This window comes from Grampus griseus, assembly GCF_964374135.1.
Source record: "Grampus griseus genome assembly, chromosome: 5".
Taxonomy (NCBI): Eukaryota; Metazoa; Chordata; class Mammalia; order Artiodactyla; family Delphinidae; genus Grampus; species Grampus griseus.
This window is the reverse complement of record NC_138998.1, coordinates 29748093-29769229: the sequence shown is the minus strand read 5'-3', so window position 1 is coordinate 29769229 and position 21137 is coordinate 29748093. Positions and strand designations below refer to the sequence as shown.

The 21137-nt window shown below is 35.7% G+C and overlaps 1 protein-coding gene across 3 annotated transcripts in view; it reads left to right on the top strand.

Annotated features, from left to right (window-relative positions):
* The window catches only part of NCK1 (NCK adaptor protein 1), a 92998-nt gene that overhangs the window by 53281 nt on the left and 18580 nt on the right, over window positions 1-21137 (top strand). For all 3 annotated transcript variants that reach the window (XR_014296740.1, XR_014296741.1, XM_082654311.1), the window contains exon 2: window positions 8933-9176. Coding sequence is in view for 1 of the 3 variants with exons in the window: in XM_082654311.1 (XP_082510437.1) it covers window positions 8951-9176 (226 nt within the window). In the remaining 2 variants the exon portion in view is untranslated. The remainder of the gene's footprint in view (window positions 1-8932; window positions 9177-21137) is intronic.

The following is a 21137-nucleotide window of genomic DNA, read 5'->3' as shown; positions in this document are numbered from 1 at the left end:
TATCTATGGAGTAGGGAATGAAAATCTTACCAGTCTTACCACTCAGTGAGGCTACCACTGTGCAATTTGATGTGTATCCTCCCTGAACTTTTTAATGCATATATAAGCATATGTAGTAGGATGTTTTCAAAATACAATCATAATAAGCATATTGTTTTGAATTTGTATTTTTTGCTTAATATTTCTTGGACATTTTACCATACCAGTATTTATAATTAGGCACTCTTGGTGTACATTTCACTCCTGATTTTTCACATAAGCAGTGCTGCAGCAAACATTTTTACATAAATGACTTTGGGTACTTGAATCATTTTTGCCCATAGTATGTAGATTGCTGGTTCAAAGAAATGTGCATTTACAATTTTGAGCTGTTCTTCAAAAATTTTCTTCTCAAAAAGTACGATAACCAAATTAAAAAGATAATGACAAAATGGAAAAATTTATACCAAAGACAAAGGGCATATATTCCTACTATACAGAGAGCTTCTAAAAACTGAAAGAAGCCACACCATAGGAAAATGGTCAAAAGATAGAAACAAGTAGTCCACACAGAAAAACAAATGCAAATGTCCTTTAAATTTTGGGAAAGGTGCTCAATCTCACTGTAATAGAGAAACACAAATAAAAACTGCTGTGAAGTAGTATTTCTTATCTAATTGGCAAAAATCCAAAATATTGACTACATAGTTTCTTGGCAAGGCTGTGAGGAAATAATCACTCTCATATATTGTTGAGAATACAAAAAGATAAAGAGCCAATAGATAGGAAATTTGGCAGTATTCACAAAATTATATAAACCTTAAGCTTCATCTCAGCATTCTTCTATGACTCGAACCCAGAGGCACAGAAAACAGGAAAACAAAGTGACATGTATATGAGCACTATTGCAGCACTATTTAATACCAGAAGACAGGAAACAACCCACTGTCCATCAGTAAGGTATAGTTGAGGAAAGTGTGATACTTGTATAATGATGAAGTACTATGGTAACATAGGGCAGAAGTCTAGTACAGTATAACAAACAGGGTATTAATATTGATAGTCAAGATACAGAACATTTCCATTACCACAAGACTCCCTCTTGCTGCCCTTTTATAACCACGCATTTCCTTCCCACTCCCACCCTGTCCATAACCCCAGGAAGGCATTAAATCTGCTCACCATTTCTATAATTTTATCATTTCAAGAATGTCAGATAAATGGAATTATATAGTGTGTAACCTTTGGGATTGGCTCCCCCCACCCAATTCAGCATAATTCCCTGGAGATAAATCCAGATTATTGCATGTATCGATAATTTTTTTCTTTTTATTGCTAAGTAGTGTTCCATGGTATGGGTATACCACAGTTTGTTTAACCATTTGCTTGTTGAAGGACATCTGAGTGGTTTACATTTTTTGACTTCACAAATGAAGTTGCTGTAAACATTCATGTAAAAGTTTTTGCATGAATATAAATCTTCATGTCTCTGGGATAAAAGCCCAAGAATACAACTGCTCACTTGTATGGTGGTTGCATGTTTAGTTTTACAAGAAACTGCCAAACTGTTTTCCAGGGGTCTGTACCATTTAAAATTCTCATCAGCAAAGTACGGGTGATTCAGTTTCAACATATCCTTGTCAATATTTGGTATTGTTACTCTTCTGTTTTAGCCATTCTGATAGGTGTGTAGTGATGTCTCAGTGTGGTTTTAATTTGCATTTTCTCAGTAGCTAATGATGATGAGCATCTTTTCATGTGCATGTTTGCCATCTATACATCTTCTTCAGTTAATGTCTCTTTATGTCTTTTGCTTGTTTTCTAATTGGAGTTGTTTTTCTACTGTTGAGTTTTTCCTTTTATGGATCTTACTTTCAGTGTCAAGTTTAAGAACTCTTTGCCTAGCTCTGTGGTCTGAAGGTTTTATTCCATATATTATTCTAAAAGTTTCAAGTTTTATATTTAAGATTGTCATCCAGTTTGAGTTAGTATTTGTATAAGGTGTGAGTTTAGGTTAATGTATATTTTTTTTGTTTGCCAATTTTGGTCTCCATTAGCTCTTGCAACATTTGTTGACAAAGCTGTTTTCCTCCATTGAATTATTTTTTGCACCTTTGTCAAAATTCAGTTGGGCATATTTGTGTGGCTCTATTTCTGGGTTTTCAGTTCTGTTCCATTGATATATGTGTGTATCCCTTTGCAAATACAGTAAGTCTTGGCTTACTGTAGCTACATAGTAAGTATTTCCCCACTTTATTCTAACTTTTAAAAATTGTTTTTGCTATTCTAGTTATTTTGCCTTTCCATAAAAATTATAGAATAATAATTCTATATATACAAAAGTTTTTGCTGGGATTTTAATAAGAATTACATCACCTGTATATCAGTTTGGAAAAAATTGACACCTTTACTGTGTTGAATCTTCCATTCCATAAACACTATTATTTAGATCTTCTTTGATTTCTTTCATCTGCATTTGTAGTTTTCAACATATAGTCCTCTTGATGTTTTGTTAGATTAGCACTTCTTTCATTTTTTTCCTTTTATTATAAATGGTATTACTTTTAATTTCGGTGTCCATGTGTTCATTTCTAGTATATAGAAATACAGTTGCTTTTTGCAGGTTGATCTTATGTCACAAATTTGGATAGATTTTATTTTCATTTTCATTTCAGTGTAAATGAACTTTCCTTGAGACTTCTTTGACCCATGGATTATTTAGAAGTATGTTCCAAATATTTGGAGGTTTTTCTGTTATCTTTCTATTGTTGATTTCTAGTTTGATCCTGTTGTAGTCAGAGAATAATTTCAGTTATTTTAAATTTGTTGAGGTTTATTTTATGGCCCAGGATATGGTCTATCTTGTTATTTGTTCAGGGGCACTTGAAAAGCATGTATATTTTGCTGTCGCTCATTGGAATATTATATAAATGTTGGTTAGATCCTGTTGGTTGAATGTGTTATTGATTTTTTTTTTTTTTTTTTTGCGGTACGCGGGCCTCTCACTGTTGTGGCCTCTCCCGTTGCGGAGCACAGGCTCCGGACGCGCAGGCTCAGCGGCCATGGCTCACGGGCCCAGCCGCTCCGCGGCATGTGGGATCTTCCCAGACCAGGGCATGAACCCGTGTCCCCTGCATCGGCAGGCGGACTCTCAACCACTACGCCACCAGGGAAGCCCTTGATTTCTTTTACATCTTTGCCGATTGTCTGGCTGATGGGTAATAAAAGTCCTGGCACCTTAGTTGGTCTTTACTTACACCACCAGGCAGAGATGTTGTGGTGCCCCATTATAGCCTCTCAAGGGTAGAAAATCTAGGTTTCCTTCTTGGTCTTTGCTGGCATGGGTGGGGCCCGTTTTTTCTGCAGTGTTTGACTGGAGTAGAGTTTTTATTGTCTAAAAAGTTTTCTGTATTGCTAAGCTGTCCCTTTTTTGATCCATTGTCTGGAGAGCACTGGGTTTTGTTGTTTTTGTTGTTTTTTTCTCTGCCTGTTGGTGTGTTTAGCTTGCCAATCTTCAAGTCTAGGATATACCAGGCAAAAAGAAAACCTAGGGGATTCACCACTATGTTGTTACTTGGGTCCTGAGTTTCCCAGCTGATTTTCCTTCTCTTTACCTTTCAGAGTTTTCTTTTGTTTGATTCGTATGTAATATCCAGGGTTTTTAGTTCTACTTAGCTGGAGAAATAGAGAAAAGTACAACTACTCTGTCTTCCTGGAAGTCAAGGTTGTCTGTCTAATTTACTTTTGTATATAGTGTGAGGTAGGACACTTTTTTCCCAAATAGATAGTTAGTAGTCCTAGTATCAGTTATTGAATAACTCATTCTTCTTCAGTGATTTGAAATGTCACCCCTGCTAGATATGAAATTCTCATATTTTTGCATATTTAAAGACACATAGTAGAAGTTCGCTGACTTGCCTAATTAACTGACTAAACCCCTTTATTTCCATTATGAAACATATAACATGATACCCTTGACATATTTCTACTCTCACCAATTGAGTTGAATCTGCTTACCAAGAATTAGAGGTATTGTATCTTTCAGGTGTGCTTCTTACTATAATCTTGTATATTATATAAATTAACAAAAATAGTGCTGAAAGAAAATTGCTTTTGTGAAAACAAAGTTGATTGCTTTGGAAAGACTTACAAAGAAGTCACTTAAAAAAATTACTTGCTTGTGAATTAGGCCTGGGTGAGACCACTGTAAATGTTTAGGGGGAAAATATATACAAAAATTCATTTTGTGTTAAGTGGTTTGAAGTACTCCATCTATTTCAAAAAGACCTAAATTAGAAGAACTCATAGCTAGTATATTAGAGAAGAGGGCTTCTAAAGCCACCTGTATGTAGGTGTATCTGTTTCTGGACCTTAATCTATATTCTACTGGTCTATTTGATATTCTATATCAATATTCTATACCAATATCATATTCTTTTAAATTGCTTTAATATTTTAGTGCATTTTGATATCTGATAGGGTATGTTTGCCTATAGTGGGAATTTCAGCTGAAAAGAACAAAACCCAACTAAAACTGTCTTAACGTAATAAAGAAACACATTAGTTCAAGGAACTGGAGGTTTAGGGGGCAGTTTTTAGTACTTATTTTAGCAGATCTGGCTCTATTTCCCAGAAGCTCTCCTTTCATTTGTTTGTCAGCTTCATTCTCCAGCTGGTGACAAGATGGCTGCAGGCCTCACATCTGTCCATGACAAAATACAAAGACAGTCTTTTACTACGTTTCTCAAGAGCCAGTCATCATTACCCTGAAGTTGCTAGCATAGTTTTCCTTGCATCCCATTGGCCTTAAGTGGGTTAATATGGACAAAACTAGCAAGGAAGAGATTGTCATGATTGGCTTAGATGAGTTCTCAGTCCTGCATGTACATTAGAATCACTTGGATGGCTTTTAAAAATAGTAATGCCTGAGTGACAATCCACACTGATTAGAATCTCTGAAGTAGGGGCCCCAAGCTCCTGTATTTTTTAAAAAGCTCCATAGGTGATTCTAAATGGAGGGAAAGCTTTCATTAACCCAAATACACCTTTGAAGCTAGAGTCATTCCCCCAAGTTGCATGGCTAAAATAATAATAATGAGGTGGCAACTATAAGGATAATTGGGATATTGTTAGGAAAAGAGAAAATGAATGCTGGATATACAACCTACCAACTATTATACCAACTCTTATTGTTGTTTTTTTTTAACCAACTCTTATCATTATACTCTTTTTTTAAGATTAATTTTGTAGATTAATTTTTTAGATTAGTAAGGGGGTGGGAAGACAGGTTCCCACAGGAAGGAATCACAGTTGGTGCCCAAGTATCCCTGACAAAATCTCTTTGCTTTTCAGTGTCTCAAAAAGTCTATCACTTGTGATTTTTTACATCATGCACCAGTTATTATTTAGACTTGGTTGTACCTTTTTTTTTTTTTTTCCAATTTGGCTGCGCCTGGTCTTAGTTGAATGTAGCACGCCGGTTTTTTGTTGCGGCATGCGTGATCTTTAGTTGTGGCATGTGAACTTTTAGTTGAGGCATGTGGAATCTAGTTCCCTGACCAGGCATGGAACCTGGGCCCCCTGCATTGGGAGTGCAGAGTCTTAGCCACTGGACCACCAGGGAAGTTCTGGTTGTAAGTTTTTATTTGCAAGTAATTTCAAACAGAAAAATTGCAAGAATACAAATTAATTTTTCTGGTTTCTCCCTGTTCGTCATTTCTTGAATACCACATCGTCCTCTTTTTTTTTAACATTATTAATTTTGCTGCTGTATATACTTGAGTCATTATTTTAGAAGTCTGTATGGTAGGTTTTGAGACCTTGCAATAACCCCCCAAAAGTATCTACCTTGTAGATGTAAAAGTATCTACACTTGAATGCGAGGGCTTGTTGAATTCTAGATTAAAATGCATTTCCCTGAGTACATTGAAGAACTTGCTTCATCATTGAGAAAACAGAATCAGTATTTCGGATAGTCAATATCCAAAATCAGAAGCTGATTTTTTTTGCTTGCTAAACCAGGATGGCTCTTTATGTAAAATAGTCTCTCTGAAGAAAGCAGAGAGCTATTCTAGGTTCAGAAGTGACTTAGGTTTGTAACATTTCCTTTCTTTGTTCTAAAAGAGTTTGCATAAGTTGGATTTATTTGTTCTTTGAATTTTAATAGAACTTGCCTGTGAAACCATCTGGACCTGGTGTTTTCATTATGGGAAGATTTCTTAATGACTAATTCAATTTTATTACTTTTGTTATTTTAATTTTTCTGTAAATTTGTACATTTTACTTTTTCTCAGATTTATTGATGAAGCTTTTAATATTGCCATGTCTTTTGAATGTCTGTAGCATCTATAATTATGACTCCCCTTTTATTCCTGGTAATTTGGTGTGCTTTTTTTCATTTTTAAAAAAATTTATTGAAGTATAGTTGATTTACAATGTGTTAATTTCTGCTGTACAGCAAAGTAATTCAGTTACACATGTATATATGTTCTTTTTCATATTCTTGTCCATTATGGTTTATCACAGGATATTGAATACAGTTCCCTGTGCTATACAGTAAGACCTTGTTTATCCATGGTATATATAATAGTTTGCATCTGCTAATGCCAAACTCCAGTCCATCCCTCCCACACCCCCTGCCCTTGGCAACCAAAAGTCTGTTCTCTGTGAGTTTGTTTTGTAGATAAGTTCATTTGTGTCATATATATTGTATTTGTCTTTCTCTTTCTGACTTAATTCACTTACTGTGATAATCTCTAGGTCCATCCATGTTGCTGCAAATGGCATTATTTCATTTTTTTATGGCTGAGTAGTACTCCATTGTATATATATACCACATCTTCTTTATCCATTCCTCTGTTGATGGACATTTAGATTGTTCCATGTCTTGGCAATTGTAAATAGTGCTTCAATGAAGAGTGGGGGTACATGTATCTTTTCAAATTATAGTTTTGTCTGGATATATGCCCAGGAGTGGAATTGCAGGATCATATGGCAACTCTATTTTTAGTTTTTTGAGGGACCTCCATACTGGTTTTCATAGTGGCTGCACCAGTTTACATCCCCACCAACAGTATAAGAGGGTTTCCTTTTCCCCATATGCTTTCCAGCATTTGTTATTTGTAGACTTTTTAATGATTGCCATTCTGACCAGTGTGAGGTGGTACCTCATTGTAGCTTTGATTTGCATACCTTTAATAGTTAGCAGTGTTGAGCATTTTTTCATGTGCCTGTTGGCCATCTATATGTCTTCTTCGGAGAAATGTCTATTTAGGTCTTCTGCCCATTTTTTGATTGGGTTGTTTGTTTTTTTGTTATTGAGTTGTTTGAGCTAGTTGTATATTTTGGAAATTAAGCCCTTGTCGGTCACATCATTTGCAAATATTTTCTCCCAGTCCATAGTTTGTCTTTTCATTTTGTTTGTGGTTTCCTTTGCTGTACAAAAGCTTTTAAGTTTGTTTAGGTCCTATTTGTTTATATTTGCTTTTATTTCTGTTGCCTTGGTACGATTTATGTCAGAGAATGTCTTGCGTATATTCTCTTCTCAGAGTTTTATGGTGTCATGTCTTATATTTAAGTCTTTAAGCCATTTTAAGTTTATTTTTGTGTATGGTGTGAGGGTGTGTTCTAACTTCATTGATTTACATGTGGCTGTCCAGCTTTCCCAACACCACTTGCTGAAGAGACTGTCTTTTCTCCATTGTATTTTCTTGCCTCTTTTGTTGAAGATTAATTGACCATAGGTATGTGGGTTTATTTCTGGGCGCTCTTTTCCTTTTTTCATTGATTAGTCTTGCCAGACTCTGTCCATTTTTTAGTCATGACAAAGAACTACCTTTTGTTTTGCTGAGCCTTTCTTCTATATCTTTGTTTTCTGTTTCATTAAATTCTGCTTTTATTTGTATTATTTCCTTTTATCTACTTTTCTTTATGTTCTTCTTTTCTAATTGAAGACAGATGATCAGTTCATTAATTTATTTTTAACTTTTATTTTTCTGATGTAACTATTTACAAATCTCCTTTTTATATACTCCTTTTGGTGCATCCCACAAAGTTAGCTATATAGTCTTTAATTTTACTTTTAAGTATTTTCCAAATTCTATTATGATTTCTTCATTGACTCATGAGTTTTTAGAAGTTTCTAAATATTAATATATAAGGTTTTTGAAAAGCTGTCTTTTTATTATAATTGTCAGAATATGGTTGTAGGGTGCCAAGTACATGAAAATGTAGAGACTTTTTTATGGCCTAGCATTTGATTGATTTTTGTATATGTTCTGTTTATATTCTTCTGTTTGGAAGTTATATTTGTATATGTTTATTACATCAAACTTAGCGGTTATGATGTCAGTTCTTCTTTAGCCTTACTAATATTTTGTCTCCTTAATTTATTACTGAGATAAACATGTTAAAAGTTCTCTATGATGATGATTTTGTCAATTTTTCCCTGTCGTTCTATTTTGGAGCTATATTAATAGGTACATATAAGTTTAGCTGTTATATATATTGAATAAAACCTTTTATCGTGGGCTTCCCTGGTGGCGCAGTGGTTGAGAGTCCGCCTGCTGATGCAGGGGACACAGGTTCGTGCCCTGGTCCTGGAAGATCCCACATGCCACGGAGTGGCTAGGCCTGTGAGCCATGGCGGCTGAGCCTGCACTCCGCAACGGGAGAGCCCACAACAGTGAGAGGGCCACGTACAGCCAAAAAAAAAAAAAAACCCTTTTATCATGATGTAGTTAATTTCCTTATCACTAGTAATAGTTTTACCTTAAGTTATTAATATAGCTACATCAGTTTTGTATTGATTAGCATATGCCTGGTATTTTAATTTTTTTCATATTTTTATTTTCAATCATTCAGTGCTCTTTGGTTCTTAGGTGTGTTTCTTTGGAAAAGCATGTAGACTACTACTAGTTAAACCTTATGTAAAATATTTTCTGTGTGGTTACAGTGCAGAAGCTGCTGAAAAATGGCAGAAGAAGTGGTGGTAGTAGCCAAATTTGATTATGTGGCCCAACAAGAACAAGAGCTGGACATCAAGAAGAATGAGAGATTGTGGCTTCTGGATGATTCTAAGTCCTGGTGGCGAGTTCGAAATTCCATGAATAAAACGGGTTTTGTGCCTTCTAACTACGTGGAAAGGAAAAACAGTGCTCGGAAAGCATCGATTGTAAAAAACCTAAAGGATACGTTAGGTAAGTTATTTTTGTATTAAAACAAGAATGACAGTACTTTCTTTTAAATGAATGCTGGAGCTTGGCTGTTTGTACTGAATTTTGGCAGCAGTGGGCAGAATCAACTAGAATATCCCAGGGCTGGGATTTCAGCTAGGCAAGGTAAATTTGGCTCATAGCAGGGATATTCAAGTCAGGTGTGTTCAAGGAGACCGGTGAAGGTCAGTTTCTGTAAATCTAGCTGGTGGATCTGGCCAGAGTTCAAGAGTCAAGCCAGAGTGATGCTGACAGTGGAACTTAACTCTGATCTTCTATCAGGGGCTCCTTGAACCATGAGTGCCTGTTGAAATTTAGACAGATTCTACATCTAATTGAAATAGGGATAAAATGAGTGAGATGCAGAATATCCTCCTTGTCATCAAGGCAACATATTTTACAGGATTGCTTCATTGCTTCATTTTACATCTAATGGCTTATATTTTGAACTGTGCTTTTAAAAACAAACTATCATTTTATTCTTATATTTGATAAAAGAGTTTTAAATTGTGCATTACTGTATATTAGCATCTACAAAGCTTATCTCTTTCTTATTTTGTTTCTCTTTTTTCCTCTTCTTTCTTCCCCTAACTGTAAAGTTTGTTTGTTTTTACTGGCCTTCCGTTAGGGCCAGGGATAGGGGAACCTACTTCACATTGGGCTTGGCCAAGCTGTGATAGGAAGGAAATACGTGCAAATGAGGCCTAGGCTGTCTCTCTCTCTCTCTCTTAATTCTCCTTGGCTGACAGGAAGGAATTGGGAGGGACAGAATTTCCCTCAGGTATTCAGGCAAGCATGCTGTTACTTAATAGTTTTTGGTATATATGTAGGAGAAGAAGTAAAATTTCTCCTTGAAAAAAGATAGTTTGAGAGTAATGTGGCATGATTGATGAATATGGAATATTATTGACTAACTGCTTTATATTAGTTTTTATTTCTTATTCAGCATTATTGTTATTCTATTATTCTATTAGAAAGGTCATTTAATAAATGGAGTTACTAATCTGAATTTTCACCATGATACTTAACTGCTTTAACTAGGTTTGCCTTTTTTTGAGATTTTAAGGTTTTGCAAATAAGGCCATTATTATTAGTTTTTAATAGTAGTTTTTAAATAGAAGACAATTCTCATATGAATGAAAGACATTTGGAAAGAGATTGTCCTTGAATAGCTGAAGAGACCAAAGTTACAACCAGGAATACTTGTGATTTTGTAAATACTGGACATTTATTTAAAGCATGTTGATTAGGTGTATTAGGGAAAGTTAAGGTAACTTCTATCAAGAAAGTATGCCTCATAGTGATGAAGGCACAGAAAGGACTAGGGCCACACCTAGATAAACTTTTATGTTCCTTTTAAAAAGGATAGTGGTATCCTGAGAGGTATAGCAGATGTGACAGTAATTAACAAAAGATAGTGAAAAAACTAATATAGAGCAAAGAGGAAAAACACCCCAGTTTTAGATATGACTGCATATGAATTTTAAAAGCCTTATTAGATACAGTTTTTATTATTAATATTCCTGGGAAACCTTCCATATTATTTTCTGATATTATTGAGACAGTTTCAGCAAGACTATATCTATTTAAGTTCTAGGCTATCACTGTAAATTTTATTAGTATATTACAGTTATTGCTGTCTATTCCAGAGGACTAGTGGTCTATAGTTAGACTGTATAATGATGTAAATCCAGCTTTTGCATCGGACAGCTTTCTTTCCTTTCTCAGAATTTCTGAATCCCTTTTTGGTAGGTAACTTAAATGTCCCATATAACTAATGGATTTTTTTCACAATGATTGATTGTGCTGATGGAGACACTGTTTGAAGGTTAAGAAAGAAAAGGAGAGAACAAAGGAAAGAATGAATACATGAATATATTTTCAACTGTTGAAAAAAAAATACACGCTTTAAAGCTCCTTCCAAAATAAATATGAATAGTAAGGTCATATCTGTGGCCATCATGATATACTTGTTTTATAGGTTCTGTTGGAGTTCAGGGGAAAAGTGTTTTGGAAAGAGAGAAGCCTCAGCAAACCTTTCTATTGCCTGGGTGTGGGCCAAGTCACATGGATTGGGTGTGGGGAGTTTCAATGTTGCAGAACCAGGAAGTTCACGGAGAATTATCCTGAGCTGTGTTAACAAACTGACGAAAGAGAACACGGGATTTTTTTTCAGAATGGATTGGTTAAAGGTCTTTAAAAATTTTTTCAGTAAGTTAATCTGTTTATTAAATCTGTAGTTTTCTTGTAGTTTTTGAAATAGATTTTTCACTTTGTGAATTTAAAGGAAAACTATGGATAGAACATGGTGGGTTTATATAGGCTGGTGCTTTATATTGTTTATGAAACATAAGCTAAGTGATTGGTGATACATCAAATATCAATAGCTTTGACTTGATAAGTAATTAAAAAATTTTTAATATCAATGTTTAAATAACAGACAGGAAAAGGATATAAATGATTTGAGTTTGATGCAGTTAGTTCTTTGAACTTAGCATAGACATTTGAAGTGAATTACATAAATTGTAAACATATTAAAAACAGGAGGAGAAAAAGGCTTTAAGTGAGCAAGTTCCTTCATCCTCAACATTTGAAGTAACATGATATTGTTCTGGTGCTTTTTGCTTAGATTTCAGAGGACTGATGTAGAAGATAATGTTTAATAAAAGCATCAGTAAAGAGAATGTTTTGACTTAATGTCGGATTGCTAGAAATTGCTATTTTGGTTAATGTGAGACTTGATATTTTGAAATGAATTGTGAGAGCAGCTGCATACAAAGAATATGAAAACATTGACAGAAAATAGTGAATTCTTAGATTGTTTTTGAGTTCAGGTCATAAAGTAATTCTAATACTAACAAGAACCTCATCTGTGTATCTGCTGATAGCCTTTTTATACTCTTATGATAGTGAACTTGATTTGGTCTCTTTGAACAATTGCTCGGTGGTTCTAGGAAAATGAACAGAGGGATTGTTGTAGAAGTCTCTTATGTGTAAGGAGTCTAAGGAAACAAAAAGTAACCTGTCAAAAGATTTCGGGGCAAAGAGCAAAATGGAAAGGGAGTAAAAGCACTTTGTTGAAAAAAAAGTTGTAATATTAAGACTCATTCATTTCTTTAATTAACTTTGGTGGCCAAGTAAATCCTTTTAGAATATATCTCTTTTGTTTACTTTTTGGGGAGTTGTTAAAATTTTAGACCCATTTTGGGGGGTTAGTTTTCCTTTTAAAGAGCTTATTTATTCATTCATTTGTTTATCAGCATTTTTATTGAGAGCCTACCCACTGCAAGCCACACAAAAATTATAGAATGAAAAACTAACACTAACTGTCACAGAAGTTACATTCTGATGAGGAGGTAGGTGGTGGTTGTTACACTAACTGTCACAGAACTTACATTCTGGTGAGGAGGTAGCTGGTGGTTGTTATTTATTATTAATATTTCGTATCTGAGTTTGATATCTAAGTGATGTTGACCATAAATCAACTAGAAGTGGTATAAAAAGAATATGTTATATCATTGATACAGTGATTTAATATATACCATCAATACAGTATAAAATCTATAGAGTCTTAGAAAGTTGATAGTTATTTTTAAATACATGTGTAGACTGAGAGTCAGGATTTGAGATTTATAATCAAAATATTCCTTTCCTCACTGCCTGCAGTAAGGCAGAATTTATATTTATTTAGCTCTGTAGCTGTTCACCAACCTTTTCCCTGAATGGCCTTGAAAAGTAAGAGGAAACAATATATGTGCTCCTTGTGTGGTAGCCAGAATACCCTTGAGAACAAAAAGGGCACATTGTTTTAGAGAAAGCAGAGAATAATAAAAAGCAGTAATTTATCTTCATATAAATCAAGTGAACAGATAAAAATACAAAAAAATTAAATAAAAACCTGTACTGGAAAGAACATCATTTATATGTATTTAGAATTCCTTTGTTCTGCTCCCAGATATATCACTTATAGGCCATGTGGCCAAGGGTATATAACTTTCCTAATCTTCTGTTCCTTATGTGTAAAGGCGAGAGTTGGGCAAGACCAGATGATCCTGGAAAGTCCCTTCTGACTCTGAAAGTCTTTAGTCCTGGTAAACAACTGATCAGTCTTACATGTGGTATAGAAATCAGGGGAAAGTCCATAAGGGAGAAACTGGTTTTGAAGAAGGAGGAACATAACAGAATTATAGTTCCCTAAAGAATTCGCAAGAATCAGTAATACTTTCTTAGGCCTCATTCTATTGAACACTTGTTTACTCTGATTTAGATGGAAGGGAAATGACATGCTTAAGGTAAAGACCTAATGATGGAAGTATAACTAGTACATTGAGTTCAGAAATTTATTTGAAAGCTAAAAACTGAGAAACAAGATGAATAGAAACAGACATAAATGTAAAATTCTACATTAAGTTTTTAAAAGGAATTGAAAAAGTTGCTGAGAATTTGTCTTGGCTGCAATTTACATGAGTGAAAGACTTAGTAGGAGCTGCTGTGATAATGTAGGTGCTAAAAAAAATATCTCAACACTCCGTATGATGGCATTGATTCAAATCTACGAGGCACTCAGGTGAAGGGATGCAGTAGTTCCCTAGTGTGTGTGCTGGCCAAATAAAACATGACATCATCTATTCACTTTGGATAAATATACTTTAACAGTGATATTGAGAAACTCAGATGCTTCCAAATACTAGCATCAAGTATATCAAAGGATTTGGAAACCAGGTTACATAAAGAATAGTTATGGGTACAAAGATTTGCCTTAGGGAGAGGACAACTATCGTGTGAAGATGGAATATTTACAGTGCTTAACCAGATTCTTAAAAACTTTTGAGGAGTTAATAGTACATTGTTTTGGTCAAGAAACAGTGCTATAGGAAGAAAGAAGTAAGACTAGTGGATTGGAGTGAGGGGAAAACTATACTAATGCTTTTGGTTTTTTAAACAAAGCTAATGATAAAAATGACTGCCTCAGAGTTATGCACATCCTCAGTGCATATACCTGAGTATTATTTCCCTCCCAACTCTGAAAAAGTAAATGCCAGAAGCACTAGGAGGTAGGAAAGTAATAACCACCATTGATTGAGTGCCTGCTAGGTGCTATGCACTGTGCTGAGTGCTTTACATATAAACTTTAAAAAATTCTTTACAAAACTTTTCTGAGATAGGTACTTACTACACACCACCATTTCACAAACAAGGAAACTGGAGTTTAAAGAAGATTAAATAACTTGACCAAGATCAGATTAACCAGTAAGTAACAGCACTAAAGTTTAAATTTAGGGTCTCTTTTGTTGAGAGTTTCCCTAGTGCACACATTATAACTATAGAGTAGAGAAAAGATTAGAGTCAGATAAGTAATGGATTGAAAAGATTTGATGCAAAAGGGACTGATTAAAATTAGGAGGATTGTGGTGAACTAACTGTGAAGCTGGGAAAAATTTGGAAAAGATAATACATTGATCTGAGGGAGCCTGCTTGTTGTGGAATGATCTAATTGTTGCTGATTATAACGTACTTGAGAAATTAAGAGATACTGATACTTTACATTTGTATAATTTTGTAAAGTACTTTTGCATCTACTCTCTCATTGATAGCATGAGATTGGAAGGACTATTTTTAAGCAGAAACAAAGGGCAATAAACAGGCCCTTCTGGAAGATTTGTAAGCAGGGGAAAAAGCAAGCTATTGATTACGCATGCATTTGTCAGTCATTCACATGATAAACAGGACTTTGTTTTGTACAGAAAACAAATATTCTAAGCTTATATTCTTTCTCTGAACTATTTCTGGCCTCTAAGATTAAAATAGGTTGTTCTGGTGTTTTCCCATTAGGGCTTTAATTGTTGGGTCTGTCCAAAAATTCTTCACAGTTTTTTTGGACAAGGTTAATTAGTCTTAGACATTATCTTTTTCAGAATCAAAAGAAAAATATTTTTGAACTAGCCTTTATTTTCAGGTTTAGAATTTTATATTTGCTTATGTCAGTATTCAGTTTAATCAGTTTAATAAACACATTGATCATCTGCTGTATATATACAGTTCTAAGTAGTATAGGAAGTACAAAAGATCAGTGAGACATTAAAAATGCTTCTCTCTGGAAGCTTATGCTCTAGTAGATGGGCTTAAAAGACACAGGAAATGCTAGCATACAAGTACCTCAGAAGTACAAGGTGCTGGGGTACTTCAAAAAGGAGAGCTTATAATATCATTGAGGGTGACGATGGGGAATGAAGGATGTTGAAAAACATGAAGCAGAAAGATAAATAAAATAATAAAATTGTTATTTGAAATGGCACTTCTTGAATGGGTACATTTTTGAAAGGCAGAAGTTTTAATGAGGTTTTGCTAAGAAACTAACAAGGTAAACTAAGTCATGAAGGTAGAAACATCTAATTCAGGGGATTTAAGTGGCCCATTCTTACTAAAATTTAGGGTAGTTTTAGTGCAGGGCGTTATAGAAAGATGCTTTTGTTTAACATTTACTCTGTGTACTGTACTATTACTTTATTTTATTCAGTTCTCACAACACTCATGGTAAGTGCTGTTTCCTCCATTTGTGAGCTCAGAAAAGTGAAATAGCTTGCTCAAGTTTCCACAGTTAGTAAGAAGCATACCTGGGATTTGAACTCAAAGGCTGTTTAAAGGTCTACACTGTTTTCTATAGTCTATACCAGGGGTGCCCAACCCCTGGGCTGCGGACTGATACCTGTCCGTGGCCTGTTAGGAACTGGGCAGCACAGCAGGAGATGAGTGGCAGGCCAGTGAGCGAAGCTTTGTCTGCTGCTCCCCGTTGCCTGAACCATCATCATCCCATCCACACCACCGCCCCGTCCTTGGAAAAATAAAATTGTCTTCCACGAAACTGGTCCCTGGTGCCAAAAAAGTTGGGGGCCGCTGGTCTATACCATAAGCCTGGAAAGGAAGGCTTGAGGACATTCTAGACAGGGCTGTAGATTCCAGGCAGAGTATTTCTCTTAATTTGTTAGGCAGGAGAGCCACTGTTGGCTTTTGAGCAATAGGGTCATGTGATTGTAGCTGTAATATAAGATTAGACTGGATGATGTGGATGATGGGTTGAAGTGAGATAGATTGGATTAGTAAAAAAAAAAACTAGTTAGTGGGTAGTGAAGGCTCAAGCACAACAACATAAGCCTGAACTAGCACATGAATAGTGGAAATGGAAAAGTGTTGGCATAAAGGACATATGGTGACTTTAAGGATTTGATGTGTGAATCTTTTAAGAAAATAATTTTTATGATGTAAAATTCATGAAGTTAACTGTTTTAAAGTGTACAGTTCAGTGGTATTTAGTACATTAACAATGTTGTGCAACTACCACATCTGTCTAATTCCAAACTATTTTCATCACCCAAAAGGAAACCCCATTCCCATTAAACAGTTGTTCCCATTACTCCTTCCCTTTAGTTCCTGGCAACCACTAATCTGCTTTCTGTCCATATGGATTTATCTATTCTGGCTATGTCATATAAATGGAATCATACAATATGTAACCTTTTATGTCTAGTTTCTTTCACTCAGCATACTGTTTTTGAGGTTCATTCATGTTGTAGCATGTATCACCACTTAATCCCTTTTATGGCTGAATAATATTGAATTATATGGGTATACCACATTTTGTTTATCCATTCATCTGTGGATGGACATTTGGGTCATTTACATCTTTTGGTTATTGTGAATAGTGAAGCTATGAACACTTGTTTACAAGTATTTATTTGAATACCTGTTTTCAGTTCTTTTGCGTATATACCTAGGGATGGAATTATGGTAGTTCTGTGTTCAACATTTTGAGGAACCATCAGCTGTTTCCCACAGCAGTAGCACCATTTTACATTTTGACCAGAGGGGTTCTCCTCATCAACACTTATTTTCCTTTTTTTTTCGTTTGGTTTAATTTGGTTTTATTATAGCCATCCTAGTAGGATGTGAAATGGTATCAGTATTTCATTGTCGGAGTTCCCTGGTGCTGCAGTGGTTAAGAATCTGCCTGCCAATGCAGGGGACATGGGTTCGAGCTCTGGTCCGGGAAGATCCCACATGCCACGGAGCAACTAAGCCTTTGTGCCACAACTACTGAAGCCCGCGCACCTAGAGCCCGTGCTCCACAACAAGAGAAGCCACAGCATGAGAAGCCTACGCACCACAATGAAGAGTAGCCCCTGCTTGCCGCAACTAGAGAAAGCCCTCACGCAGCAACGAAGACCCAGTGCAACCAAAAATAAATAAAATTGATTCTTTAAAAAAAAAAAAAAAGTTCATACGGTTTTGACTTGCATTTCCCTAATGACTCATGATGTTGAGCATCTTTTCATGTGCTTTTGGTTATTTGTACATCTTCCTTGAAGAATTATTTATTCAAGTCCTTTGTCCATTTTTGAGATAGGTTGTTTTCCGTTTTGTTCTTAGGTTCTAAGAGTTCTTTATATATGTTCTGGATAGAGACCCTTATCAGCATTATGATTTGCAAATATTCTTTTCTAATTCTGTAGGTTGTCTTTTCACTTTCTTGGTAGTGTCCTTTGCACAAGTGTTTTTTATTTTAATGAAGTACAGTTTATCTTTTTTTTTTTTTGGTGTCAAATCTAAGAATCTGTTGCTATATCCAAGGTCATGAGACTTTTCCCTGTGTTATCTTCTGAGTGTTTTAAAGTTTTAACTCTTATATTTGGGTCATCTATCCATTTTGAGTTAATATTTGTATGTGGTATGAAGTAGGAATCCAACTTCGTTCTTTTGCCTGTGGATATGCAGTTGTCCCAGCATCATTTGTTGAAGAGACTATTCTTTCTTCCATTAAATGGTTTTGGCACCCTTCTCAAGGTCAAAGTCAAAATATATGGAGCAACTGGAATAGAATTGAGAGTTATTTCAGAACTCTCAATTATTTTCCATTGGTCTATTCCTCATTCCTTTTATGCCAGTACTACACTGTTTTGAGTACTGTGGCTTTGTAGTAAGTTTTGAAATTGGGAAGTGTGAGTCCGTCAACTTTGTTTTCCATTTTCAAGTTTGTTTTGGCTATTTGGGATAACTTGCGATTCCATATGAATTTTAGGATCAGCTTTTTCCATTTCTGCAAAAAATAGGGTGTTGGTACTTTGATAAGGATTACATTGAATCTGTGGATCACTTTGGATAGTATAGGCATCCCTTGGTATCTGCAGGGGTTTGGTTCCAGTACCCCCTGCAAATAACCAAAACTCAAGGTTGCTCAAGTTTCTTGTATAAAATGGCATAGTATTTGCATTAACCTACACACATCCTCCTATATACTTTAAATCATCTCTCAATTACTTGTAATACTAATGCAATGTAAATTCTATGTAAATAGTTTCTGGTGCATGGTACATTCACATTTTCCTTTTGGGAATTTTCTGGAGTTTTTTTTCCCCAAATATTTTTGATCTGAGGTTGCTTGAATCCACAGATACGGAACCCATGGATACCGAGGGCCAACTGTATTGCCATCTAAAAATACTAAGTTTTCAAATGCATAAACACAGAATGGGGGCTTCCCTGGTGGCACAGTGGTTGAGATCTGCCTGCCGATGCAGGGGACACGGGTTCGTGCCCCGGTCTGGGAGGGATCCCACATGCTGTGGAGTGGCTGGGCCCGTGAGCCATGGCCGTTGAGCCTGCGCTTCCAGAGCCTGTGCTCCGCAACGGGAGAGACCACAGCAGTGAGAGGCCCATGTACCGCAAAAAAAAAAAAAAAAAAACACAATGTCTTTCCATTTATTTAGGTCTTCTTTAATTTCTTGCAACAATATTTTGTAGGTCAACAATATTTTGTAGTGTTTATTGTATAAGTCTTGTACCTCCTTGATTAAATTTATTTCTGTGTATTTTATTCTTAATGCTATTAAAAATTGAATTTTAAAAATTTCCTGTGACTTCCCTGGTGGCACAGTGGTTAAGAATCCACCTGCCAGTGCAGGGGACACGGATTCGAGCCCTGGTCTGGGAAGATCCCACATGCTGCGGAGCAACTAAGCCTGTGTGTCATGGCTACTGAACCTACGCTCAAGAGCCTGCGAGCCACAACTCCTGAGCCTACGAGCCACGACTACTGAAGCCTGTGTGCCTAGAGCCTGTGTTCTGCAACAAAGAGAAGCCACCACAATGAGAAGCCCATGCACAATGAAGAGTAGCCCCGCTTGCCACAACTAGAGAAAGCCTGTGCGCAGCAATGAAGACCCAACGCAGCCAGCCTGAATGAATGAATGAATGGAAGGAAGGAAGGGAGGAAGGAGCCCAATAAGGTTTGGGGGGTTAAGAGCACAGGAAAAAAAAATTTCCTTTTCAGATTATTCATTGCTAGTATATAGAAATACACTGATTTTTTTGTGTTTTTGTATCTTTCAACTTCGCTAAGTTATTGGTTCTAGCTTTTTTGTGTGTGAATTCTTTAGGATTTTCTATATAAGATCATGTCATCTGTGAATAAAGATTATTTTACTTCTTCCTTTCCAGTTTGGCTATCTCTTATTTCTTTATCTTGCCTAATTGCTCTGGCTAGCACCTCTCGTACAGTGTTGAATAGAAGTGGTGAAAGAGGGCATTTATGGCTTGTTCTTGATCTTAGGGGAAAAGCTTTCCGTCTTTCACTGCTGAGTGTGATGGTAACCATGGTTTTTTCATAAATGCCCTTTATTTTGTTGAGGAAATTGCCTTCTGTTCCTAGTTTGCTGACCATTTTTATCATGAAAGGGTGTTTTATCACTTTTATCATGAAAATCCCAAATTGCTACTTGCAGTACTTTTGTGGACATTTGCCAAGGGCAAAAAATTTGAGTTGCTAGCAGAGGTCAAACAAGGTGACCTCTCATTTCAGCTCTCATACTGAAAATCAGTGTCCTTTTTGCAGTTTAATGCCGTGTGTGTGTGTGTGTGTGTGTGTGTGTGTGTGTGTGTGTGTGTGTGTGTGTGTGTGTGTGTGTGTGTGTGTGTGTGTGTGTGTGTGTGTGTGTGTGTGTGATTTTACTGTTTAAAATGGTGCCCAAGCATAGTGCTAAAGTATTGTCTAGTGTTCCTAAGTGTAAGAAAGCTTTGATTTGCTTTATGGAAAAAATATGTGTGCTAGGTAAGCTTCATTCAGGCATGAGTTTATAGCGTTGTTGGCCATGAGTTCAGTGTCAGTGAGTCAACAATTTATATTAAATAAAGTGTCTTTAAAGAGAAACACACATAACAAAAATGTTGTGAACAGAGTATCCCCTAGAGCAGTGGTTCAGTATGCTAATTAAGTATTCATGGTCACCTTATAGAACAGAACCACCATGAATAACAAAAATTAACTGTTGAGTATATTTATATCTATATTCATACAGGAAAGGATATTGGTCAGTAGTTTTCTTGTGATATCTTTATGTCTTTGGTATCTAGGTAATGCTGGCCTCATGGAATGAGTTATGAAATGTTTCCTTCTCTTTTGGTAGAAGTTTGAGAGAAAAATGTTTGGTAGAATTCAGAAGGCAAGTTATCTGGTTCTGGACTTTTATTTGTTGAGAAGTGTTGATTACTGATTCAGTCTTTTACTTCAGTCTATCCACATTTTCTGTTTCTTCTTGAGTCATTTTTGGTAGTTTGTGTGTTTCTAGCAATTTTTTCTTTTCATGTAGGTTTTCTAATTTATTGGCATATAGTTTGTAGTATTCTTTTATTTCTGTAAGGTTTCTAGTAATGTCCCCACTTCAGTTCTGATTTTAGTAATTTAAGTCTTTTCTCTTTTTTTTCTTGGTCAGTCTCGCTAAAGATTTGTCAGTTTTGATATTTTCAAAGGTTTCATTGCCTCTTTGTTGTTTTTCTGTACTCTTTGTATTTACCTCTGCTCTAATCTTTATTATTTCCTTCCTTCTGCTAGCTTCTGCTTGATCTTTTTTTAGTTCTTTAAGGAGTAAAGTTAGGTTATTGATTTGAGATTGATTT